Source organism: Bufo gargarizans, chromosome 1 (assembly GCF_014858855.1).
Source record: "Bufo gargarizans isolate SCDJY-AF-19 chromosome 1, ASM1485885v1, whole genome shotgun sequence".
Lineage (NCBI taxonomy): Eukaryota > Metazoa > Chordata > Amphibia > Anura > Bufonidae > Bufo > Bufo gargarizans.
This window is the reverse complement of record NC_058080.1, coordinates 508,744,548-508,772,309: the sequence shown is the minus strand read 5'-3', so window position 1 is coordinate 508,772,309 and position 27,762 is coordinate 508,744,548. Positions and strand designations below refer to the sequence as shown.

The following is a 27,762-nucleotide window of genomic DNA, read 5'->3' as shown; positions in this document are numbered from 1 at the left end:
AAGTAGCCTTGGGTAGTATGGTGCAATGGTTACCTTTCTACAAGTACTAATTTCTTTCTTGTCTTTGCCTCATGACACTAGAGGATGAAATATTAGTATCTGAATCTTAGACTAGGACCAGCTTATTTATCCTTTTGTGGAACATGTGACACATGTAGCGGTATTTGGTGTTTGATTTAGATGGTATCTCGATCATTTCTTATTGTTTTCATTTGCTTTTCATTAGCTTTTTCGGAAATGAATGTTTGTAGTTGTAAGATATATCCTGCAACCTGTTGCTTTCCTTCTGATGTAAAACTCCCAGCATGCTTGAACTGCGGGAAGTTGTAGTTTCATGTTAGGCCTGTTTCTCACTGCCGTTAGAGCATCGCAGCATTGAATGACAGGAATCGCCCCCAGCAGCAGTATTTGTCCGGCCGATTCTCAGCATATTTGCCGGATTTCAGCAGGGTCTCAGCCGATTCCATTATAGTTTATGGGGCCAGACGGCATTCCGGCAGTGACTGATGCAGCATGCTGTTCCCGAACAGAACAGCCTGCCCGATCTGTGACTGCTAGTGTGAAACTAGCCTTGGCTGGAGGAGTAACAAGTTTCAGATCAGTGCTGTGGACATTTGGTTGAATATCCAGCAGTAGGGGTTTTTGTGGTAATGAAAACTTTTATCACTCCCAGTAAAGTCTAGGTGGTCTCATACATTGTAATGCTAGATACTCCAATCCTGCAAATGACCTTTTTTCTACTTGAGAACTACGTGTTCGTTGTTCATTCTGGTTTGTGGATCCACGTGGCACTGTGCTAACAGACATTAAGAAAAAGCCTTTTATTTCATTGATTGCATAGTGTTGCTATGCTGCCTCTTTTGATTTTGGTGTTTGACTTTTTTTCCCCCTGTATCTTAGGAGAAATTCTGTGTGGTGGAGAGGCCTCAGGGAAGAGCAGTCATCCACCATTGCTTTCCATATCTGTCCTGGATAAAACATGGTAAGACATGTGATGTGTGTTATGAATAGATTATGATAAAGATGGGGAAAATCACACTGAATACCTTCTTAGGATGAAGAAAGTCAAAGTAGTCTTGAGTGTATCCAAGCAAATCAGATTTTTCCTCGCAAGCAGCTGATCCGTGAAGATGAAAATCTTCAGGTAATGATGCCACAAATAGTCACACTGTGAATAGGTAATATGCCAGATATCATCTTCTTGTCTATGTATAATGACCTTTTGGGGTTCGTTTTCGTAATGTACCTGCTCAGGTTCCTTTCCAAGAGCTGCATGGAGAGAGCACAGAATTTGTGGGTCGAGCAGAGGATGCCGTCATTTCTCTCTCCAATTATCGTCTGAACATCAAATTTAAGGAGTCCTCTAACAATGTGAGTACGTTTTACACATACGGCTTACACCATATCCTTGTGTATACATTACTATGTACAGATTCAGAATATTTTAAGAGACACAGTTCACAGGTCTACGGGCTTCGGAACTAATGTCTCAGCAATCCTTGCTGGTTGAGTGTCTGTCCAGAGTTTGCTCTGGTGATTTGTGTTCTTGAAAGTGCCATCTTTAGACCAGGTGCTACACAGTAACCTATCGAAGCAGAAAAGAAGCCGTGTCCATGCATTTCTAAGAGCTCCAGTAACCTGTTGTATTGCTGGGTGTTTGTCAACATGCTTGCCGACTATCTCCAGAAACAATCAGCATGACTGACTCATGACTGAGGTCCGGCTCTCTAGAAATGTGATGTCTCACGTCATCCTAATAAACGGGTTTTTATTGTGCTTGGGATGTGCTAATTAAAAAAAGTAATTCCAGCACACAGATATCACAGACATACATTGTAAAGTGTCATGGTACCCGAGCTATGCACAAAGTATATTGCAGTCCGAATGAGAAGTATACAGTTTTGTAATTGCTGTGCAGCCATTTTATGTGTTGTACAGTGTAGTGACGTTTAATTTCTCATAGGTTCCACTGCAGCTGATAGAATCTGTAGAATGTCGTGATCTCTTTCAGCTCCATTTGACCTGCAAGGATTGCAAAGTAATTAGGTAAGACAGAAAGTAAACTTAAAGGGGTTGTCTCACTTAAGGAAATGGCATTTATCATGTAGAGAAAGTGAATACAAGCCACTTACTAATGTATTGTTATTGTTCATATCGTCTCCTTTGCTGGCTTGATTTATTTTTCAATTGCCTTATACTTTGCTTGTTTCCATGGTTACGACCACTCTGCAGTCCAGCATCGGTGGCCGTGCTTGCACACTATAGGGGAAAAAAAGGCCTGGCCTGTGTGCACTCCCACAATCTCAGCCACCAAAGAGACTGGTGCCTTTCCTATAATGTGCAAGCACGGCCACCGCTGCTGGGTGGTCATAACCCCTAGTAACGAGCAGTGTGTAATGGGATGGAAAAATGTATTAAGCCAGTAAAGGAAGCAATATGGGTAATCGCAATACATTAGTAAGTGCCTTGTATTAACCTTGTCTACATGATAAATGCCATTTGCTGAAGTGAGACAAGCTTCAGCTTCCATGTGAAGATCTGTATAGGATTTATTATAGGATTTATGGAGAAACTAATAAAGGTTTTCCTTAATCCTAGGTGTCAGTTTTTCAACTTTGAACAGGTTCAGGAATGGCAGAAACGTCTCAATGCTGCACTGCGTCCACCCAGTCGTATAGAAGATCTCTTCTCTTTTGCTTACCATGCTTGGTGCATGGAGGTTTATGCCAGTGAAAAAGAGCAGCACGGAGACCTGTGTCGACCAGGTATGCAAAGACATTATTCTTAGGCTAGGTTCACATCTGCAGCAGAGGTTCCAATAGCTGCCTCTCCCACGAAAAATACTGTACAAAAAAAGTCAGAATCCCGCCCGATATATATTATAGTAAATAGGATCTGGCAGGTGCCTTTGTTCTCAGGCACATGCCGCATTCCTATACCAGAACAAGAAAAACATAAATCGCCAGTTTTGAGTTGGTGTTCCCCGACAGGAGGATCAATTCTCCGGCTTTGCTTAGAAATAATTTGGCCACACTGAGTCCTGTTAAGGAGTTGGTGATGATGGCTGTCAGCCAAATGACCTATTTATGTCCAGGACTATCATATAATTATCAGCTCATTTATAAATAAATCAACACTGTCTTGTGCTGTTCATTTAGACAATGATATGTATCTCTCTTGTTTTCCTCTTTGCTTATGTGCTCAATTGATTTCTTTTTTTTTAATTTTTATTTGCAGGTGATCATGTGATCTCACGCTTCAAGAATGAAGTGGAACGGATGGGGTTCGACATGGATAATGCTTGGAGAATCTCTAACATCAATGAAAAATTTAGGTACATAAGCTTTATTAGAACCATACAAGTATAGAGATTATACTAGTGAACACTGGCCATATTATTTTATTTGTTATATTAATAGCATTTGATCACTGCATTTCCCTTATTGCATGTTAGACAGCCAATGCTCAAAGGGGTTTAAGGCAGTGTGTATGTGTGTGTAAAAAAAGACAGCTATTTAGTGGGCCAAATTTATCATACAGATTCGCCAATTTTTTGGGCAAGTGAAGTTACTCCATCTGTCTCGCATCTTACCCGAAAAAGGGGTGTGCTGAGGAAGCGGGCATTTATCATCTTCTGCGCCAGTTTTCTGGCATAGAAGAAGACTGACTGGCATAGATTTCAGTTCAGGTGCATGGACTGTTGGGTGCTGCGCCTAATTTATGACGTGGCCTACGCCTCATCACAAATCAGGCGAGGCATCCAGCAGTGCGACTGGTAAGATAGCCCTGAAGTGTACTCCAGGTTATGATAAATCCGTCCCAATATTCAAAAACAATTTTTGGTGGTTTTCTTTTTCATTTCAGCAGTACTATTGAAAATTAAATACATAATATTGTCTTTTGGTAGTAGCACAGAGAGATAATACTCTACCCCAGTGATGGCGAACCTTTTAGAGACTAAGTGCCCAAACTGCAACCCAAAACTCACATATTTATTGCAAAGTGCCAACATGGCAAGGTAACCTGAATACTACACTCCAATATAGTGTATCTTCCATGTACTTGGAATAAGTTAGAAGCCAGAACATGAAGTATAATACATTGCGTGACTTCAAAAAATAATTTATAAAAAAATAAAAATGTACTCGTGTTTGGAAACAAAAATTACATACAATATTCACATAGAAGCTCTTCATATCTGACAAAAAAAAATTGATGGTAGTATCCCTTTAAAGAGAATCTGTCACCATGGAACCCCACCTCCACCACTGTAATTGCTGTACAGCTGAAAAGACACTTATTATTATTATTATTATTATTATTATTATTAATAAATATATATATATATATTTTTTTTATCTGATCATTGTCTCTCATGCTTTATTAATTGATATATTGATATATGGCTTTGCCTATCTTCTTTTTGGCCATTCGTCACCAACTGGATGAATAAATCTTAGGAATTTACGCTATATAATCTCTTTGGAAAAAAAAATAAAAAATTTCTTTAAATATTATGTAATCCTCTTGATTCCATTTTATTTTTACATGCTTCCAAATCCAACTTCATTATTTTTGCTAATAACTCAACCACAACCTTCATCCAATTTATCACAATCACTTTTTTGGCGGCCAATAATCCCAAGTGTATTAATGCAATTTTCTTCCTCAGAACATTCATATCCTCATTATGCAACAAGAAAAGCTATTTATTAACTGGAATTTTACTCAAAGAAAATATCAAGTGTTCTACTGCTCGGCAGAAAATTCGGATTTTATAACATTCCCAAAAACAGTGGAGCCTTACTTTTACCACATAAAACATTGTCTTTTATAGTCCAATACATATGTCTTAAAAGGATTGCCAGAATCATAATATCTTATTTACTAAATTAAAAAAAATTCTCTCCTGTTTTCAGATGTAATTACCCTGTCTACTGCCAGTGCTTCAAATTTTTGTCTACAAGTTATCTTTTTGATGTATCCAATAAAAAAAAAATACATAGCAAGGCATGAAATGTTTTTTTTTTTTTTTATATTCCTTCTCTGACTTTACTCAACTTGAATCTATTTATTAACCAAACTATTACTTCTGTGTTTAAAAAAAGCTACTTAAATTATTAGATTAAAAACATACCACTATAACAACCATAAAATACCCATATATGTGCTTTAATCCTCCTTTTGATACCTCTATACCTCACATGTATTTATAGCTTATTACCAATCCATCACCTGCTGCTGCAGTTTCTTCAACCCCCCCAACTTCTTTACCCTAATTACCCGCAATAAATAGTAGAAAGACACCCTCATAATAAATAAAAAAGGAAAACAAAGAGAAAATAATAAGGGAAACATTTAACCATTGAATAACTCTTAATTCCCCTCCATCACTCATGCCCCCTATCCTTGGCTAATTTAACTATAGCGTGCTGCGGGAAAAGATTCAGGTGCGTTGCGGGAACATGCACGATTTTTCCCCGTGAGCGCAAAGCGGTTTAATGCGTTTTCCACGCGCGTGAGAAGAATCGGCATGTTTGGTAACCAGACCCGAAACTGGACTTCTTCACAGAAGTTAAGGTTTGGGTTCAGTATTCTGTAAATTTTATTATTTTCCTTTATAGCATGGTTATGAGGGAAAATAATAGCATTCTTTAATACAGAATGCTTAGCAGAAGGTCAATTGAGGGTTAAAAAAGAAAAAAAATATTAACTCGCCTCGTCCAATTGATTGCGTAGCTGCCGGTCTCCTGTTCTTTCTTCAGGACCTGTCAAAGGACCTGTGGTGATGTCACTGAGCTCATCACATGGTTCATCACCATGGTGATGGACCATGTGATGAGCACAGTGATGTCACCACAGGTCCTTTGACAGGTCCTGAAGAAACTACAGGAGATCGGCAGCTACGCAATCAATTGGAGGTGGTGAGTTAATTTATTTTATTTTATTTTTTAACCCTCAATTGACCTTCTGCTAAGCATTCTGTATTAAAGAATGCTATTATTTTCCCTTATAACCATGTTATAAGGGAAAATAATACAGTGAATAGACTTTCATCCTAGCAACCATGAAAATCGCACCGCATCTGCAGTTGCTTGATTTTCAAGCAGCCCCATTCACTTCTATGGGGCTTCTTTGCGTGAAAAACGCACAATATAGAGCATGCTGCGATTTTCACGCAACGCACAAGTGATGCGTGAAAATCACAGCTCATGTGCACAGTCCCATAGAAGTGAATGGGTCCGGATTCAGTGCGGGCGCAGTGCGTTCACCTCACGCATTGCACCCGCACGGAAAACTCACCCGTGTGGGACTTAATCCCACACACACTCTCAGGACTTTTTCACACGAGCGGATGCCGTGCGTGACATCCGCTCCGTGAATGACAGCCAAGACCTGATGCGGACAGCAGAAGAACGGAGCATTAACATGACTGATAATGCTCCATGCCTCTCTGTGACCTCTTTAATCACGGTGACAACTTTATCTCACTGTGATTTCGTAGTAAAGAGATCACAAAGAGGCACGGAGCATTATCAATCATGATAATGCTCTGTGCTTCTGCTGTCCGCATCGGGTCTTGGCTGTCATTCACGGAGCGGATGTCATGCACGGCATCCGCTCGTGTGAAACAGCCCTCACACTACTTTTTCAAAAAAATAAAAAATCCTTGGCCCGTGAATTCAGTTATTGTAATCTTTGAACCTTTTTGATTATTAACTCCTAGAAATCTTTTTATTTTTATTTTTTTCATAAAGTTTGGACCACATTTGGGGTCTCTGCTGAATAATCTGTAAAAATAACTTCATGGATTTCATGACCACCCATTATCAAAGGCTGCACCTTTTTTATAGTCCATCGTCAACTTTAGTTTATCATGAAAATCCAGTAGTTTTGCCACCCCTGGTTTAGAATTTTTCTACTTTTAACTGAACATACCTGTTTTCAACTTTTATCTCTTCCTTAAGGGCGCATTCGTAAGAACATGTTTTGGTTCCGTTTCCAAGCCGCATCTTTCGCGGCTCGGATGCGGACCCGTTCCCTTCAATGGGGCTGCAAAAGATGCAGACTGCACTCCGTGTGCTGTCCACATCCGTTGCTCTGTTTCGTGGCCCCTCAAAAATGATAGATTATGTCCTAATCTTGTCCCTTTTGCGGACAATAATGGGCATTTCTATAATTGACCACCTGTTCCGTAAATTGCCGAATGCACTCGGGTGGCATGCGTGTTTTGCGGATCCGCAATTTGCGGTCTGCTAAACACGGCACTTTCGTGTGCATGAGCCCTAAGGCCGAGGACCTTGGGAATATCCAGCACAACCATTTTATACTATAGCTCCTTGACCTTGATCGTCCAGCTTTGTTGTTAACCCTTTATTATCTTTGCCTAGAATGTAAGGATACTATTTTGTCCTCCATAGTCGTAATATTCTTTCTAGACAATCAATCTTATATTTCAGCTTTTAATTCTTGCAGTGTTGATTGACTCTAGATGGCTAGTTTTCTTTTTAATGGCTATGTACACCTTTGGGGGCAATTTTTATTTATTATACATTTTTATTATTGTGTTATACTTATCTTGAGCTAAAAATCTTTGTTTTCAATTGGTCGTTATTAGGGCTGCACGATATGGGAATTTTGTGTGATTGCGATTAGGGCCCTAAAAATTGCGACAACGATATGCGATACAATATTTAAAGGGCATTGTGCTAGAGGTCTATTTGCTTGGATTTTCAAGGCAAAAGCACACACAAATTACTGATAATGCTGAAATGTAGTTATGCTTAACTTAACTCTAGAACTGAAATACAGTGTTTTTCAAAATAAAACATCTTTTGCTAAATTAAATAACATATTTGCATTACTGCAAAAGTACAATATACAAAACTTGCCATTTTCTTAATAGCACTGCACATATAAAATACAATAAATAGAAGAACATTTGTTCATTAAAATAACGACTTGCCTCCAGACCCTCCTCCCTCCCCGCACTGTAACTCATGTATCGCCGGCCGCTCTGTGCAGCATAGCGGCCGGCGATACATCAGTGTCAGCCACATAAAAAGTCAACCATCGCTTTTTGGGGGGAAAAGTTTGTCTTTATAAAGCGAAAAATATGGTAATACAATTGCAGCATTTTTGGGTCGGACAATTGGCAATTTATTGCGATTTGCTTTGGTGATGTATTGTGCAGGCCTAGTCTTTATTAACAATATGGAATCCTTTTTTTCTATACAGAGCTGACATACTCTACTAGCTGCCTGAGGATTTTTTATCTTTTCAGTCATCTAAGGAGCAGACTGACTCCTTATCGCTGCTCTCTGACATTATAAACACTCATTATAAAGTCAGGTCCATAAATATTGGGACATAAACACAATTCTAACATTTTTGGCTCTATACACCACCACAATGGATTTGAAATGAAAGGAACAAGATGTGCTTTTAACTGCAGACTGTCAGCTTTAATTTGAGGGTATTTACATCCAAATCAGGTGAACGGTGAAGGAATTACAACAGTTTGCATATGTGCCTCCCACTTGTTAAGGGACCAAAAGTAATGGGACATAATAATCATAAATCAAACTTTCACTTTTTAATACTTAGTTGCAAATCCTTTGCAGTCAATTACAGCCTGAAGTTTGGAACGCATAGACATCACCAGACGCTGGGTTTCATCCCTGGTGATGCTCTGCCAGGCCTCTACTGCAACTGTCTTCAGTTCCTGCTTGGTCTTGGGGCATTTTCCCTTCAGTTTTGTCTTCAGCAAGTGAAATGCATGCTCAATCGGATTCAGGTCAGGTGATTGACTTGGCTATTGCATAACATTCCACTTCTTTCCCTTAAACTCTGGTTGCTTTTGCAGTATGCTTTGGGTCATTGTCCATCTGCACTGTGAAGCGCCATCCAATGAGTTCTGAAACATTTGGCTGAATATGAGCATATAATATTGCCCGAAACACTGCAGAATTCATCCTGCTGCTTTTATCAGCAGTCACATCATCAATAAATACAAGAGAACCAGTTCCATTGGCAGCCATACATGCCCACGCCATGACACTACCACCACCATGCTTCACTGATGAGGTGGCATGCTTAGGATCATGAGCAGTTCCTTTCCTTCTCCATTTCTTGTCTTCCCATCACTCTGGTACAAGTTGATTTTGGTCTCATCTGTCCATAGGATCTTGTTCCAGAACTGTGAAGGCTTTTTTAGATGTCGTTTGGCAAACTCTAATCTGGCCTTCTTGTTTTTGAGGCTCACCAATGGTTTACATCTTGTGGTGAACCCTCTGTATTCACTCTGGTGAAGTCTTCTCTTGATTGTTGACTTTGACACACATACACCTACCTCCTAGAGAGTGTTCTTGATCTGGCCAACTGTTGTGAAGGGTGTTTTCTTCACCAGGGAAAGAATTCTTCGCTCTTCCACCACAGTTGTTTTCCGTGGTGTTGCTGAGCTCACCGGTGCGTTCCTTCTTTTTAAGAATGCTCCAAACAGTTGTTTTGGCCAGGCCTAATGTTTTTGCTATCTCTCTCTGATTTTTTTTTTTTTTTGCAAATTTTTTTTGTTCAGCCTAATGATGGCTTGCTTCACTGATAGTGACAGCTCTTTGGATCTCATCTTGAGAGTTGACAGCAACAGATTCCAAATGCAAATTGCACAATTGAAATGAACTCTGGACCTTTTATCTGCTCATTGTAATTGGGATAATGAGGGAATAACACACACCTGGCCATGGAACAGCTGAGAAGCCAATTGTCCCATTACTTTTGGTCCCTTAACAAGTGGGAGGCACATATGCAAACTGTTGTGATTCCTACACCGTTCACCTGATTTGGATGTAAATACCCTCAAATTAAAGCTGACAATCTGCAGTTAAAGCACATCTTGTTTGTTTCATTTCAAATCCATTGTGGTGGTGTATAGAGCCAAAAATGTTAGATGTGTGTCGGTGTCACAATATTTATGGACCTGACTGTAGCTCAATCCTTATCTTACTGATAAGAATGTGGCTTAAATAAGTGTTTATGGCCTCTCAGTAGTTTAGAGAGAAGGTTTTAGATGACCAGAGCAAGTGAAAGTACCAGTCACACAGTTAGAAAAGCAGTTAACTCTTTGTCACTGAAAAGCAATATTTTTAATAAAGGCCAATTGAAAATATGATTTTGAGCCAAAAATAAGTTAAATGCAATCATAAAAAATTAAGTTCAAAGGTGCACATTGCCTTTAAATCTCACATTCACAGGAGAAATAAAAAAATAAAAAGCACTTATAATGCCCACCTGATACTTGCCTGAAATCATTCAACTGCAGCTAAACATATAAAATAGTATTTATATCTAAGCCCCTTATTTTTATTTTATTTTTTAAATACAATTTTATTATTTCTTATAATGTTGACATGTTCACAGTTGATATACGTTTTCACAGAGGTGTTCACAATATCAAAGATAGCTGTGTCTGTACATTGACATGCAAGAGTGTGAAATAAGGTATCACAAAAAAGTAAAGAGCAGTTAAACATAAAAAAAAATACATAACCAAAACAAATTTGCACATGTCCGCATTCCGCTATTCCGACTTTCCTCTCCTATCCCTTATATTGTCTATAAGTCAGATGTTAACGTTGTCAGTCACCTCCCAAGCTGCCTAGTGTGCCCTTAAACTGTTCTCTCAGATACCATGAAGTCAGTCGATATGCCCGGATTAGGTCTTGTAACTCATCTCGTGTAATGATGATCCTCCATTTTTTCATAAGCCCACCTATTAATTTTTCCTTCTTATATTCAGCTACCAAAAACTCCATCCTAGCGCATCCCTTCACCCGGTCCAAGATCTCTTTTAATTTCGGGATGTTTGGCTGAAGCCAGTGTCGTAAAAGAAAAGGACAGCGTTTGGCTGCCAAGATACTGATATGTGTGCCTTGTGACAAGCTACCATTGTCAGGTTTATAGTGAAGCAGGATTGCCTCACGTGGTAGAGGTGAATCTTTCTTCATCACTCTACTGTGCCACTGAATGAAGGTCTCCCAAAACTCCCCAACTTTTGGGCAAGTCCACAAGCCGTGATATAAATCTGCATTAGGTTCATCACATTTCGGACATCTGCTTATGTGATCACTGTGTGTGAGATTTCATGTGCCATAGAAGCCATATATGGCTTTATGCATTACCTTTTTATTGGGTCTCCCTCCATACCTCATTTGGCACTGCTTGTCTCACAGCCATCCACCCCCTAAGCATTCCCTCCTGTATATTAGGGACTCCAAGCGACCTCTCCCAGGGCCTTCCTATTTTACTAGATGAGGCCTTTAGCGTGTTATCTCTCAGCAGGTTAGTGATCTCTGAAAGTGACAGGTCAACATCTCGTGCGTTGCACATATTGTCAAATTTGTTTGAGGGAAATTCCCTGGAGAGATCACGTAGCCGGCCATTAAGGAAACCGGTTACTGATGATATGCCAAGAAGTGGCTGGAGGCGAGACCAAGCGTAGAGCAGAGCTACGGGAATCTAAAATATCTGTTTTCTGTTTTGTTCCACATGTACCCAACCGTATTAATCCCTTTAGACTTCCAAACTGCGAATTGCGGATTGTTCATCCCAGGGGTAAATTCTGGATGATGCCAAAGTGGCATATGTTTTGACAGAAAGGGAGGCCATATTCCTTACGAATCGCTTTCCATGTGGCAATCGTGTCCTTCAACAAGACACTATTCTTTAACTGAGTGGGTAAATGGGCGAATTTGGTATGTAGTAAAGCTGTTAGCGACCATGGGCGTGCCAATTGTGTTTCTATGGTTAGATTGGAGTAATGATTGGAATTGGACACCCAGTCAATGCAGTGTCGAAAAAGGCTCGCTAGATTATATTTGCGTAGATCCGGAAAGTTCAGGCCACCCTCATCTCTCGGGAGTTGAAGTTTACGGCGTGCTATTCTTGACAAAGTATCATACATACAAAGTATCGGAAGGCAGTTTCTATTGTCTGTACATCCGAGTGTTTGATCAACAGCGGAATCGTTTGCATTGGATATAACAATCTGGCAAAGCTGATCATCTTCAACAGATGACTATGACCCATTAAGGACCGCGGCAAATTAATCCAGTTGTCAATCTCTTTTAGAAGCTTTTTGATCAGCGGTGGATAGTTTTGGTTATTTATATTGACTCAGGGGGTTTGTCCTATATTAATTCCTAGGTATTTTATGCTTGTGAAGGAGACCTTAACTGGAATGTTCTGCGTCAGCATCGAGGTATATTGTTGCTTATTTTTAAGGAGTAAGTAATAGTTCGCTCTTGTCCATGTTAATCTTAAATCCCGATCATTTACCAAAGGTTTGTAAGTGTTGTAGGAGAGGCTTTAGATCCCTATGTGGGCTTTCAAGGAAGATTAAAAGAAAAGGTCATCCGCCAATAATGCATGTTTTATTTCCGCTGCGTCTACTCTTAATCCCTCTACATCTGGCGTGGATGATAAAAAGCGCGACAGAGGTTCTAAGGTTAGGTTAAATAATAAGGGTGACGAGGGGCAGCCTTGTCTGGTCCCTTTTAAACAGCTCGAAGTACTGAGACAAGAAGCCAGGTGTGCTGATTTTTGCAGTTGGTTTATCATATAGCACAGAAATACAATTTCTGAATTGTCCCTGTAGTCCCAATTTGTCAAGCACTTTTTCCAGCTATCCTCAGCTCACATTGTCGAAAGCTTTTTCAGCATCGATGCTAATGAGAGCTGGAGCTGGGTGGAGGTCTGGTCTCATTTTGACTTTGTCTAACATTGTTAGGACGCGTCTCATATTGGTGACTGCAGATCCGCCTTTTATGAATCCTACTTGTGGGTTGGCTATTAATTTGGGCATGATGGTCCCCAATCTATCTGCCATAAATTTTTTTTATATCAATTTGACATCAACATCTATTAAAGATATGGGCCGGTACGACGACTCTTGGTGAGGATCTTTATCTTTCTTAGGTAACACTTTTACGTATGCCACTTTTGACTCCTGGGGAAGGGGTGTGCCTGCTAGGTATTAGTTACAGAGTGGAGTAAGGAGTGTTGACACTCTGTCTCCCAGTATTTTATAGAACTCTCCCGTATATCAGTCCGTGCCAGGGGCCTTTCCCAGTGACAAGCCAGCTATGGCCGCTTGAACTTCTAAATTGTTTATCGGTGCGTTGAGTCTATTTAGATCTTCTATGGGTATGTGTGGGATGTCCATGTCTTCGGGTCAGGTCTCGTCTGACCCATTTTGAGACCAGTCACTCGCGTAAAGGGAGGCATAGTAATCTTTTAATATATTGCTAACAGCTATTGGATTATGCCGTATTATACCCTTAGCATCTCGCAGGGCTAGAGTGGGGAACCCTGGTTTGAAGCCACTCGCTAGGTTCGCTAGAAGTTTACCTGCTTTGTTGCCATGTTTATAAAAATGCGCATCCGACCTGGAACGAAACAGTTGCTTCTTTTTTTGTGCCCATTGTTCATAATTTTGTTTAGCGGTCTTCCACGCCATTTCTGAGATTATTGTGGGATTATCTTTGAAGGCCTTGTATGTTAGTCTCAGTGTTGTGCTAAATTTGTCAAGCTGCTCTTGAGTCTTCCTTTTTAGGCCTGCTATATATGAGATCAAATTGCCTCTTATCGTCACCTTCCCTGCACTCCACGTTAGTTGGACATTATCTGGCATGTTATTTAGGTTTATATATTCGTCCCAACACCCTCTCAGCAAGTCACAAAACTCCTCGTTCTCGTGTAAGTTCGAGAGGAATCGCCATAAATAAACCGACCCGCGAGGGGCCATGTCACGCAACGTTAATGCTATCCGTGAATGATCCGATATGACAAAGTCCTCAATGTCAATATCTCGGCATCTATTGAAGAGGGAGCAAGTAATCAACAAGTAGTCTATGCGAGACCAAGATTTATGGGGTTGTGAATAAAAAGTAAATTCCCGTCCCTCTGGATTACACATTCTCCATATATCAATCAATTGAGTTGCCGCCATAAAGTCACCGAGGACACTGGTGGAGCGTTTTGTGGAACGTGAATGTTTATCATCTGATTTGCGGTCTTCTGCCTCATCTACAACCGTATTCATGTCTCCTCTAACTATTTTATCCTGTATTGTGTCTGCCAATATGGCAGTTGTCGCTGTCTGGAAGAATCGATCATTTGCATCATTCGGGCCATAAAGATTGTATATACTCAGTTGTTTCCCTTGGTGTTGAAGTATCAGGTGTACCATTCTTCCCTCATGATCTTTAGAGCAAAAGACTAAGGAATAGGGTATGTTTTTCTTCATCAGGATTAACACTCCCGCCTTACGACCTAATGATGGGAAGCCGTGCACCTCTCCTACCCAAAACGTCCTCATTCTGGGGAAATCCTTCTCCTCCAAGTGTGTCTCCTGGAGGAGCGCTATATCGGCATGCAACCTAGCTAGGTGACGTAATATCATTGACCGTTTCTAGGGGGATCTGAGTCCCTTGACGTTCCATGATATTACTCGTACCATTTAGGAGATCTTAATGGGGATATATATGGATCAGACCTATGTATAGTAGCCTGTACGGTTAGAGATCTACGGGATAAGTCACCAATGAGGATTAACCCTGTAACAGTGTTTTGTCGGACATGTGCTTGAACTTCAAAACTCCAGCCAATGAATATGGCTGAATATAAGGCCAACAGTGGCAAACTTAAGTCAGAATTCCGTGCTTCACTTCTTCCCAACATAACATCAGGTCGTGTAGGCATTGACAAGATATTTGAGATAAGTCCCAAGGCTAACACAATGTAACGCCCCCACATATAATAATCAGAGCTATAACAGGCTATAATATGCGATAAAAGAGAAAGGTTAAACTCATGCCCGGACATTGCATATTATGGACTCTGCTTGTTTTCAGTGGGTTATGGTCTGGTGTATTCCGTCTCCCGCCAGCAAAGCATTTTTTTAAAATGGCAAACTGGTTACTTGCTCTCCTAGTGATGTGAAGCGATCAAGTGTTCTTTCGTGAGCGCGAGAGTCCTCTTTGTCCCCTGCATTGGTCTCTTTTCTCGAGCATATCTGCTGGCAGTATTGGAGACTATGAACGTTTCCTGTCTCGGGCAGGGAATATGCTGTGTTCTCCATCCGCTGATGTTTGAGAGGCCTCTGCTTCTGCTGGGTCTGTGAAGGTGTTGAAGGTCCCATCCGGACGGAATATTTTCAGCGTGGCTGGGTACATCAGGATGAATTTTACATTTTGATTATGCAAGGATGTACATAAAGGGGCGAAAGCCTTCCGGCGTCTGGTCACCTCCGCTGAAAAGTCACTGAACAAGAGAAGTTTCTGGTGACGTACTTACTTCTAAGGCTGTAGACTTGATTTTATAGTGTCGCATTATGTCCAGATATTTTACAATAACTTGTCTGGGCCTAGGCTGCATCCGCTGCCCTGATTCAGGGTTTCGTGCGGGGTTAATCAGTTTCATCGGGCCTACCCTGTGAGCATGCTCTACCTTGCAGGCTTGGGGGAGACCCAGTGCTTTCGGAATCTCCCGTTCACATATCATGTGCAAATCTTTGGCCGGTATGCTTTCGGACAGATCCACGATTCGTATATTGCTTCATCTTGAGCGATTTTCCAAATCGTCTACTTTGTCCCAGAGCCGTTTGTTTTCAGCCATAAGATCCTTTAGTTGCCCATGGGCATTGGAAATGTGAATTTCCACGGTTTGCATTTTGTTATCGCATATGTCCATGCGTTCAGATATTCGCGCCACTTCCCCTTGCAGGGCAGTGAAGGAGGCCGACACCGTGGTTGTCAGACACTCCTGCAGGTCTGGCAAGATGCGATTTGCTACCTCCAGTGCCAGCCTAACATAATCTATGTGCGGAAGGGAGTACTGGTCTGTGAGTACATTTTCCTCCGGTGGCGCGCTCTCTCCCTCCCGCCATCTTTGAATTCTGTGCGTCCACTTTTCATCTGTGCTTTAGCCTTTGATCTGCTCCCCATAGTGCTGACAAAACGATCCATAGGACCTTGTAAGATGTTCGCGGGTATAATCGCCCAGCTAGTAGTCGATTCAGCGGGGATTGCCATGGATACAGGTGAGGGTACACTATACTTTTCGATCCTGCAGAGTCCAGCAAGGTATCAGTTTGACGTATGCGTGTTTTTTTTTTTTTTTTTAAATAGGTTTAATGTAATAAAAAACGTGATATGAACCCAGCCTTATTCTTATAGCTCATGCCAACATGAACAACTCAGGGGAATCTGAAAGTCACAATTTTTTTTTTTTCCTCCTCCCTTTCATTTCCCCATCCTCCCATTAAGCTTACCAAGGGACTGTGCAGTTTACACTGTATCTTGATGCATACTGAAGACTTCTAAGCAATATAATAGAGAGGATCCTTTTTAGGGTTAATGCAAGGGAATGCAAGTGAGCAGAAAGATGTAAAAATGACATTTTATGAAGCTGTTACTTTCATGGAGTGATATTTTCCGTGATGACAGATTCTCATCAAAGGCTCATTCACACGGACGTTGCCCCTCCGTTGCTGTATTGCGGCCCGCATACAGCAGATCCGCAATACACGGGGCACCGGCTTCACTGATGCGGGCCCATTCACTTAAAGAATGGGTTTGCAAATCTGGAGATGTGGTGCGGAACGGAACCTTACGGAAGCCCTACGGAGTGCTTTGGTAGGTTCCATCCCGTGCCTCCGCACTGCAAAAAGATAGAGCAAGTTCTATCTTTTTGCGGAACGCATGGATCGTGGACCCATTCAAGTGAATGGGTCCACGATCCGCATGCGGCTGCCCCGCGGTCGGTGCCCGTGCATTGCAGACTGCAATTTGCGGTCCACAGCACGTGTGAACAAGCCCTAATAGAGAGGGACACAAGTATTCAAATAACATATGCTGTTCATTTTTCCTTGGCGGTTATTCTGTGCATTTGTTCCATGGCCCGGTGAATAGGATCACTCATTTGTTACAGTTCATTTTCTTCAGAAAGGAGGCCTACTAGAAGGAAAAATGACCCTGTATTAAAATGTTACATAATGCAATTGAAGAAAAACTTTTATATCAGTTTTAACCAAGTGATGGGTAGGAATGTGAATTAAAGAGGACCTTTCGCCTCTCCTGACATATCTATCTGTTTTTATTAACTACTTACATCCCCATGCAATAATTCTGAAGCATCTATTCTTATGACTGTGTGTTGTGCAGTTAATTTATTATTCCTGCTAGAAGTTATTCATAAATTAGTAGCAGTTTGCAGTGAAGGTACAGATGAGTGTTACTAGTTAAGGGTGTGTCCCTACACAGTCTGACACTGGAAGCTCTGATTGGATGGTCTCGTACAGTACAGAGACACCGTGAAAAACTGATAAGACCCATCTGAACCTTCACTGCGAGCCTCTAGAACAGGGGTCGGCAACCCCCGGCACGCGTGCCAGAGATGGCACGCAGGTCATATTTGACTGGCACGCACCACGACGCACTGCACCTTTTAATTTTTTTTTAAATTCAGGTGCGTCTACTAGGCCCGCCCCACATGCTTCCCGCAGTGCCAACCAGCTACCAGACTCCACTGGGAACTCCTGGCCGCGGAACTAGAGAAACCGTATGTTGTTTCCAGGGGGCCGTTCTGACTGTGACATTGGTTCCCGTGCAGCAGGATGTGTGTTTGTCTCCCCTTGGAACTTCCTGTTAGTGACTTGAGCCCACATGTGCAGCCTGGAAGCGGACTGTCATCCGCCAGATACCACTATTATGGTGTGTGTGACTGGATGTAGTGGCCTGCTGGCAGAGGGCACTGCCGCCTGGGAAACTACAACTCCCAGAATTTTGCTTGTTGCAGGAGTAGTAATGGCATAGGTGACAGCAGAGGGTTAGGAGTAGTGGTGGCATAGGTGACAGCAGAGGGTTAGGAGTAGTAGTGGCATAGGTGACAGCAGAGGGTTAGGAGTAGTGGTGGCATAGGTGACAGCAGAGGGTTAGGAGTAGTAGTGGCATAGGTGACAGCAGAGGGTTAGGAGTAGTAGTGGCACAGGTGACAGCAAAGGGTTAGGAGTAGTGGTGGCACAGGTGACAGCAGAGGGTTAGGAGTAGTAGTGGCATAGGTGACAGCAGAGGGTTAGGAGTAGTGGTGGCACAGGTGACAGCAGAGGGTTAGGAGTAGTGGTGGCACAGGTGACAGCAGAGGGTTAGGAGTAGTGGTGGCACAGGTGACAGCAGAGGGTTAGGAGTAGTGGTGGCACAGGTGACAGCAGAGGGTTAGGAGTAGTAGTGGCAAAGGTGACAGCAGAGGGTTAGGAGTAGTAGTGGCACAGGTGACAGCAGAGGGTTAGGAGTAGTGGTGGCACAGGTGACAGCAGAGGGTTAGGAGTAGTGGTGGCACAGGTGACAGCCGAGGGTTAGGAGTAGTAGTGGCACAGGTGACAGCCGAGGGTTAGGAGTAGTAGTGGCACAGGTGACAGCAGAGGGTTAGGAGTAGTAGTGGCAGCAGGGGATGGTGTGATGGGGCAGTCAGATGGAAAGTTGATAGGGAGCTTGGAGAATGGGAGAAGCTTTGTGACTAAATTGGCGGTGGGTTTAGGATGGTGAGTCTGCATGTGACTGCTAGGGGTTATGGGGGGACAATATGGAGCAAGCTTCTGACAACTTTGGGGAGTGGGAGAATGGTGAGCCTGCATGTAACTGCTGGGGAAAATGGGGGGACAAGCTTCTGACAACTTTAGGGGGTGTGGAGGATAGTGAGCCTACATGTGATTGCTGGTAGGAATGGGGAACAAGCTTCTGACAACTTTGTGGGGGTGGAGAATAGTGAGCCTACATGTGATTGCTGGAGGGGGGGGGGGGATGGGTAGCAAGCTTCTGACAACTTTAGGGGGTGTGGAGGATAGTGAGCCTACATATTATTGCTGAGGGGGGATGGGCAGCAAGCTTCTGACACTTTAGTGAGCCTATATGTGACTGCCAAAGGGACCTAAAAGTCTTCTCATATGAACTAAAGCTGGATCGTCTTTGCAAAGAAATTCAAGGGTCGCATTGAGTAGTAAGGTAAACTTATTATTAGTTTTTTGTCACATACAGTTTGTTTTATAAGACTTTTCTGTATTGTCTGGCACACTGAGTGCTTCAACTTAGATTTTTTTTATTTTATCGGCACTCCATCCAAAAAAGGTTGCCGACCCCTGCTCTAGAAAATCATTCATAACTTCTAGCAGGAATAATTAAAGGGAGTCTGTCACCTCCGTATGGCCATATACAGTGCTTACATGGCTCTGTAGCACACCTATACAGGATTGTAACGGTACCTTTGTTCTTTTCTTTAGACTTGCACCAGCAGGATATGCAAATGAGCAAGTTCTCAGAGGCGGCGTTCAGTGTGTAGGTGCCCAGGCTGCTCTGCCTTCTTTTCACTTTACTCCTCCCCAGTCTCTGCCTTTGCCCACCCTCCAAGTCTCTTGCCTCATTGATAGGTCTGGCTTGGAGGGCGGGCAAAGGAAGAGGCTGGGGAAGAGTAAAGTGAAAAGAAGGCAGAGCAGCCTGGGCACCTACAGACTGAATGCCCCCCTGGGCCTTGCAAGTGCTCATTTGCATATGAATAAAACTTCGTTTTTCCTGCTGGTGCAAGTCTAAAGAAAAGAACAAAGGTACCGTTACCATCCTGTATAGGTGCGTGTGCTACAGAGCCATGTAAGCGCTGTATATGGCCATATGGAGGTGACAGACTCCCTTTAAAGAATGGCACATTATATTGTGATTAGAATAGATGCTCCAAAATTTCCATGGGGGATACAAGTGGTTTTGAAAACAGGCATGTCAGGATAGGTGACAGGTCCGCTTTGAGGGAAGGGGAGTGAGAAATCAGAATTCTTCACCTTTACATAAGCGTTAATGTTGTGCTGTTCTAAGAATTCAGCCTTTTTTTTAAAACACAATCTAGCAGAACAATTAATGGAGAGATATCTAGATCCATGTGAGATGCATGGCTGGTATATTTACTTGGATGCTGTGCTCCCTCTGTCACCGCGTGCCCGCATATCAACCTCTTGGCAACATGATTGTGGGATATGGATGAGATGCTACGGTACCCGGAGGCGAACAGTGGCATCCAGGTCTGCCTTCAGTGTATGCTTATTAGGGTGTGACAACCTAATACACTGCCATACGCAAGTATAGCAGTGTATTATATCAATGATCAGGCTGATATGAGTTTAAGACTCTAGTGCTTTTATTATACATAAGGAATGTAAATTACCACATAGAAAGCTGTATACATTTAATAAGTGATATTCTATGGTGTGTTTATTTTTAATTTTTTTTTAATTTTATGAAACAAATTTCTTGTTTCAAAGACTGTGTTCTAGCTATCCACAAGAACTGATTGTTCCAGCATGGATAACAGACCCAGAACTGGAGAGCGTTGCCAGTTTTCGCGCTTGGAAACGTATTCCCGCTGTGGTGTACAGGTAATCCAGAAGTGTAGTCTATTAACACTATTAAACTATATGGTGGTCTGATCTCAGCCATGATTTCCTGAGATGGGAATGCCCCTTAAAGGGGTTATCCTGGAGTTAATATTGATTGCCTGTGCTCAGGATAGATCATCAATATCAGATCAGCGCGGATCCGACGCCTTCACTGACCAGCTGGTAGAGTCTGAGCGCTGTGGCCTCTTCCTAGGCCATGTGACTGATGTACAATTTGCAACTCAGCCACATTCAAGTGATTGGGGCTAAGCTGCAATACTAAGCACAGCTGCTATGCGGTGAAACTAATGTGATAATGACCTATCCTGTGGATATCCTGAGTCCAAATCTGTAGAATATTTTTACATTGTGAAAGCTGAACGTATTCTAGTCACTTTCTATACAAAGTTTGTGTTATACTCCTTTTATCTTGGCTTCTATCATACAGGCACCAGAATAACGGAGCTGTTATTGCCCGCTGTGGACAGCCTGAGGTTAGTTGGTGGGGATGGAGGAATGCAGATGATGAGAACCTTGTTCAATCCATAGCCAAGTCCTGTGCAATTGACAGTAGTAGAAGCAGTTCAGGGAAATTGTCCAACGGCTCGTGTTCTCGTAGCCATATGAATGGAGGAGTGCTTACTGATATTGATTTTGGTAAGTGCTATAGTATATTGTTGACAAGTTCCCAATGCCAATTAATATGAAAACTGTTGCTTTTATTCTGTTGTTTGACTTTTTTGTATTGTTTCCTTTAGATTCCTCCTTGTCTAATGTACCTCCATCTTCTGAGAGCCAGCCTCAAAAGCTATTAATTCTTGATGCGCGGTCTTATGCTGCTGCAGTGGCTAACCGTGCCAAAGGTGGAGGCTGTGAATGCCCTGGTGAGTCTGTTTTTGTAATGTGTAACTAACTATACATTTATTTTTATTTATTTTTTACAATTATGGGACTTCACTTGCAGGATGATCTGATTATTATGAGTACCATTGCCCCAGTATGGTTGTCATATGCCAATGTTTCTTTGTGTAATTAATTTTGTGCCATCCTAGGACAACAGAACTGTGTGGGTAGTCCTTATCAATATCTGAGATGCTTAAAGGAGTTTTCTGGTTACATAGGAGCACATTCTGACTAGCCACTCTGTCCATTTCAGGTGGTGCTTCACAGGGTTTGGGGCCCCCGTACTTGTGATCAGTTGGGATCCCAGCGGTAGGACCCCACTGATCTAATAGTTATCCCCAATCCTTTGTATAGGGTATAACTTTTTGTAACCAGAATACCCCTTTAAGAATACTGTATTGAGAGTGGCATTGAGTCAGTGGAATGTGTAGTTAAAATTTGTATATGTCTGTGAAAAAATTGCTAAGGCATCAAGTCTGGTACTGTGCTGGACTAAAAACAACTGGTGGAATTTTTAGGTTAAAATGTAGGTACACGGTGGGGAGGGGCTCATTTATGACAATTCCATATGCAAGGTTTTGTAAATACAATTTTTTTTACTTTCACACCACCATCAACACTGGGGAATGACTGGGGTGAGTGGGTGCATGGCATAGGCAGGGCCATCAGTCCTGGCAAATGCACTAACATTTACATCAGTTTTCTGGCTTAAATGAGTATTGAAATCTACTCCAATTATGGGGCTAGAATTGATTTCATTCAAGGCCCCTTGATCTTCGTCATAAATTAAGTGTATCCTCCAGCATAGCATATTAGAGACTAGTGTAAAACACTGGTCTTTGATAAAGGACACCCAGTGATTTCTAAATCACTCTCCAGGAATCTGACAAACATCCTGAAATTATTATTATTTATTAGTAAAGTGCTATTCATTCCATGGCACTGTACACAATAAGGGATGCACATACATATTACAGAGAATTGCACTAAGCATGAACAAGACAAGTTACAGACTGGTACAGAAGGAGAGAAGGCCCTGCCCGTGAGGGCTTACAATCTACAAGATAAATCAGACACAGAGCGTTTTATCTGACAATTTTTGCTTAAACTATTTAACCCATCCGAGCTGCCCTGGCAAACTGCTGATTTTGGCAGCTGCCCAGCCAGAAAGAGGCCACTGCAGAAGAAATATAGTATTACATGGGAGTGCGGGTTCAGGACCCCCTATATGGTGTCCATATGCCCTAATATGACATAAACAGGGGTTGTTTATAATACTTTATGAGAAATTGTTATGTGAAGGTTCTCATTTATCCAGGTCATGGTATATCTGTAAAGAATAAATCAAGGCAACTGGACTTACTGAAGATTTCTTGAAAACGTTTCACTCGTTCTTCCAACGAGCTTTCTCAATTCTGAGTGACTGTACAAGAATTCTCTGGGAATAAATATGTAACTGAATCAATATCTGGTAATTATACCCAGCATGGGGTCAGAGGTCATTATACCCAGCATGGGGTCAAAGGTGTTGATTCCATTATCCTAATTAATTGGCGTCAGTAGGTGATAATGACCTCCCAGAAAAAGGTGTCAAGACAGCATTGTATGTGGCAGACAATAGATGTCTAACCCCCCCCGCCTCTATTCAAGCTTGGCTTCTCCATTTTTGCGTAGATGGCCTCCTTCACACCTCGTATGTACCAATCGGCCTCCTTATCCAAAACACGTACTTGACTGTCTTCAAAGGTGTGACCTGTTTCGTTTAGATGCAAGTACACAGCTGAATCTTGACCAGCCAAAGCCTCTGGTCAAGATTCAGCCGTGTACTTACATCTAGGTACTGGTTTTACAGTTAAATAGATGAGGCCTGTCCAGTGTTTAAAAGAGTATAAAAAAAAAATATATATATATATTTTTATTTTTTAATATATAGAGTATTATCCGAACTGTGAAGTTGTGTTTATGGGAATGGCTAATATACACTCTATCCGCAAGAGCTTCCAGTCCTTACGGCTCCTATGCACTCAGATGCCAGACCCAGCTAAGTAAGTTATTTCCCCCTGCTTTTTCATATCTAGTTGTGCTTCTCTTCCTAACTATCTCCATGCAGGAGATATCTGCCTACCAATTTACTGCAACTGTCCTTTTTCTTTAAATCTCCTCAGTTGGCTGTCTGCCCTGGAAGGAACAAAGTGGCTACAACACCTCTCTATGCTGCTGAAGTCCTCTTTGCTGGTAGTGCATGCGTTGGATCGTGATCAGCGACCTGTTCTTGTGCACTGCTCAGACGGATGGGACCGCACTCCACAAATTGTTGCTCTCTCCAAGCTCCTGTTGGATCCGTATTACAGGAGCATTGAGGTATTTGGTTTACACTGTTACTCCAACAATACTGTAGGTAAAGAGCAATAAAATGATTACTATTCCTAGAACACTGATCAGTCATCCAGAGAAAGATTGACTGGATTGTAGGAATGAAAAAAATGTTAAACTGTTTTATTAAAGCTCTATAGAAGTTGTCAGCTGAGAGTAACAGGTAAAATGATGGTGGGCACATCAAATGTGTACTCAGTTCATACCACAAAATGGTTGTAGCAGACACAAATCATGGGATTGCAGAGTTTGCACAGATCTGCAGATTTTTTCTTATGCTATGCACACAAACACAACCTGTTGACTGTCTGTGTCGTTCTGTGTACAGTACATCCTAGTAAGAATGCTTATTTTTGGCCGGTGATATGCGACCCCTCATATAGCAAGAGCAAACTGGAGCTTGTTGCTTCTTGTAGACTCTTAACTGACGACATACAGTACAGACCAAAAGTTTGGACACACCTTCTCATTCAAATAGTTTTCTTTATTTTCATGACTATGAAAATTGTAGATTCACACTGAAGGCATCAAAACTATGAATTAACACATGTGGAATTATATACATAACAAAAAAGTGTGAAACAACTGAAAATGTCATATTCTAGGTTTTTGAAAGTAGCCACCTTTTGCTTTGATTACTGCTTTGCACACTCTTGGCATTCTCTTGATGAGCTTCAAGAGGTAGTCACCTGAAATGGTCTTCCAACAGTCTTGAAGGAGTTCCCAGAGATGCTTAGCACTTGTTGGTCCTTTTGCCTTCACTCTGCGGTCCAGCTCACCCCAAACCATCTCGATTGGGTTCAGGTCCGGTGACTGTGGAGGCCAGGTCATCTGGCGCAGCACCCCATCACTCTCCTTCATGGTCAAATAGCCCTTACACAGCCTGGAGGTGTGTTTGGGGTCATTGTCCTGTTGAAAAATAAATGATGGTCCAACTTAACGCAAACCGGATGGAATAGCATGCCGCTACAAGATGCTGTGGTAGCCATGCTGGTTCAGTATGCCTTCAATTTTGAATAAATCCCCAACAGTGTCACCAGCAAAGCACCATCACACCTCCTCCTCCATGCTTCACGGTGGGAACCAGGCATGTAGAGTCCATCCGTTCACCTTTTCTGCGTCGCACAAAAACGGTGGTTGGAACCAAAGCACAGATTTCCACTGGTCTAATGTCCATTCCTTGTGTTCTTTAGCCCAAACAAGTCTCTTCTGCTTGTTGCCTGTCCTTAGCAGTGGTTTCCTAGCCGATATTCTACCATGAAGGCCTGATTCACACAGTCTCCTCTTAACAGTTGTTCTAGAGATGTGTCTGCTGCTAGAACTCTGTGTGGCATTGACCTGGTCTCTAATCTGAGCTGCTGTTAACCTGCGATTTCTGAGGCTGGTGACTTAGATGAACTTATCTTCCGCAGCAGAGGTGACTCTTGGTCTTCCTTTCCTGGGGCGGTCCGCATGTGAGCCAGTTTCTTTGTAGCACTTGATGGTTTTTGTGACTGCACTTGGGGACACTTTCAAAGTTTTCCCTATTTTTCGGACTGACTGACTTTCATTTCTTAAAGTAATGATAGCCACTCGTTTTTCTTTACTTAGCTGCTTTTTTCTTGCCATAATACAAATTCTAACAGTCTATTCAGTAGGGCTCTCAGCTGTGTATCCACCTGACTTCTCCACAACGCAACTGATGGTCCCAACCCCATTTATAAGGCAAGAAATCCCACTTATTAAACCTGACAGGGCACACCTGTGAAGTGAAAACCATTTCAGGCGACTACCTCTTGAAGCTCATCAAGAGAATGCCAAGAGTGTGCAAAGCAGTAATCAAAGCAAAAGGTGGCTACTTTGAAGAACCTAGAATAACATATTTTCAGTTGCTCCACACTTTTTTGTTATGTATATAATTCCACATGTGTTAATTCATAGTTTTTAATGCCTTCAGTGTGAATCTACAATTTTCATAGTCATGAAAATAAAGAAAAGTCTTTGAATGAGAAGGTGTGTCCAAACTTTTGGTCTGTACTGTACGTAGAAACATAAGCCTATAATTCATTCTCTGCTCATACCGATCAGAGCACTCATAAAGTTCAGTGCACTTGTATTTTTTATATCACTGATTATCCAGCAGTTAAAGGAGTTGTGCAGATTCCGAAAAACAAGTCTACTTTGTGCCAAAAGCAGCACTAAACCTGTCCACGGGTTGTATGTAGTATTCCAGCTCAGCTTCATTTCCTTCAGCACAGCTAAGATGCAATACAAAATACAAACATTGGACAAGTGTGGTCCTGTTTCTGGAATAAAACAGCCATGTTTTTCTACTCCTGGACCACCTATTTAAAGTTTATTTCAAGTCATCCCTTTATAGCTACTGACTCTTATTTGGTGCTGCAGTTTAAGTCTTTCTAATGTGACACAGCATGCCATTATACAACTTGCTTATATATTAAAATCCCAGACAGCCTTTTCACATGCTTAGTCATCATGAATCAGATCTCAGATCAGACAAAAAACAAAACAAAAAACAGGCATTTACATACCGTACCTGTCCTGGCTTCTCTTTTGTTCAGAGCTCTGTGCACAGGTCCTAATACTGACTAGCAAAAAGACCTTTAATTTGCTGCAGCACACAGTGTCCTAAAGGGTCTGATGTGGCAGTGGCATTTAAAAAGTTGCAAACATGGTTTTATGACAGAAAACTGGTGTGGAGTGAATGATAAATTCCTTCCAGTTTTTTGGGTTGTTTTTTATTTTATTTATTTATTTATTTTTATTTTTTCCTGCTCTGTGTCAGATGAACAGTTTACGTGGTTATGATTTTCTGCTTTTAACACACCTTTTAGGGTTTCCAAGTTTTGGTGGAGACAGAGTGGTTGGACTTTGGGCACAAGTTTGCCGATCGTTGTGGGCATGGGGAAAACTCTGAAGACCTGAATGAGCGCTGTCCGGTCTTCCTGCAGTGGCTAGACTGTGTTCACCAGTTACAGAGACAATTTCCTTGTTCCTTTGAGTTCAATGAGGCTTTCCTGGTAAGTGTGCAATAGGTGATCCAAGTATATCAACCGTATTAGCTGCTTCCTTATCACATTCTTCAATAGTGTTGTCCCTAGCAGAGCACTTTAAGAGAATCTGTCACAACACATCTAGATGCTCATTCGAAACTGCAACAGAGGGTACACTTGAGTGGGAGTGGTGGCTGTGACACATGATGCCACTCTGCTAATAACACTGAAGGGTACTTTTCTACACTGAATAATGACACTGATTTAGATAGAGCATCTAATAACATTTCTGAAAAGGAAAACATGGGATTGTCTCATTTCAGCCAATGTCATGTATCATGTAGAAAAAGTTAATACAAAGTACTTAGTAATGTATTGCGATTGTCCATATTGCTTCCTTTGCTGGCTTGAATTATTTTTCCATCACTTTATAAACTGCTCCTATCTAGGGGTTACGGCCACCACTGCGGTGCAGATATACGAGGTAGCCTGGACGTGTGACTGAGCACTCCCACCGTCCCAGCCATCACTTTTTCCTATGTGCTCACCCTGCTGCTCGATTGCAGTTGTAGCAGTAACAGTAACCCCTGTATAAAAACTATCTATAATGTGATGAGCGAGCTTTGGATGCCTTATCCGAAGCCGCTTTCTTCAAAAGTTCGAATTAATAGTATATGGAGATCAGTCTCCGTACACTATTAAAATGTATGAGCTCCAGTGTGCCGGTTAGTTATTCATAAAGTTGCGTGTGACTTTGAGTAACTTCGGTAAATGATTTTTGTGGAAAAACACTTTAAAACTTGAAACCGAACTCAGCTTCAATTCCGAGGTATCAGTCAGAACCTAAGCCGAGTTCGGTTTCAATTTTAAAGTGGTTTTCCACTTTAAAAATCAATTACCAAAGTTATTCAACAAAATCTTGTGCGACTTGCGAATAACTGACCGGCTCATCAGAGCCCATTCATTTTAATACTGTACGAAGAAGGATCTCCGTACAGTATTAAGTCTCATTCACACAGTCAG

The 27,762-nt window shown here is 41.8% G+C and overlaps 1 protein-coding gene across 7 annotated transcripts in view; it reads left to right on the top strand.

Annotated features, from left to right (window-relative positions):
- Window positions 1–27,762, top strand: part of MTMR3 (myotubularin related protein 3) — an 84,813-nt gene that overhangs the window by 35,370 nt on the left and 21,681 nt on the right. For all 7 annotated transcript variants that reach the window (XM_044275275.1, XM_044275271.1, XM_044275277.1 and 4 more), the window contains 12 exons: window positions 901–982; window positions 1,055–1,144; window positions 1,255–1,371; window positions 1,964–2,046; window positions 2,599–2,765; window positions 3,238–3,334; window positions 20,357–20,470; window positions 20,919–21,127; window positions 21,229–21,354; window positions 23,307–23,418; window positions 23,539–23,734; window positions 26,581–26,766. In XM_044275275.1, the coding sequence (XP_044131210.1) occupies window positions 980–982; window positions 1,055–1,144; window positions 1,255–1,371; window positions 1,964–2,046; window positions 2,599–2,765; window positions 3,238–3,334; window positions 20,357–20,470; window positions 20,919–21,127; window positions 21,229–21,354; window positions 23,307–23,418; window positions 23,539–23,734; window positions 26,581–26,766 (1,500 nt within the window). In that variant the 5' untranslated portion in view covers window positions 901–979. The remainder of the gene's footprint in view (window positions 1–900; window positions 983–1,054; window positions 1,145–1,254; window positions 1,372–1,963; window positions 2,047–2,598; window positions 2,766–3,237; window positions 3,335–20,356; window positions 20,471–20,918; window positions 21,128–21,228; window positions 21,355–23,306; window positions 23,419–23,538; window positions 23,735–26,580; window positions 26,767–27,762) is intronic.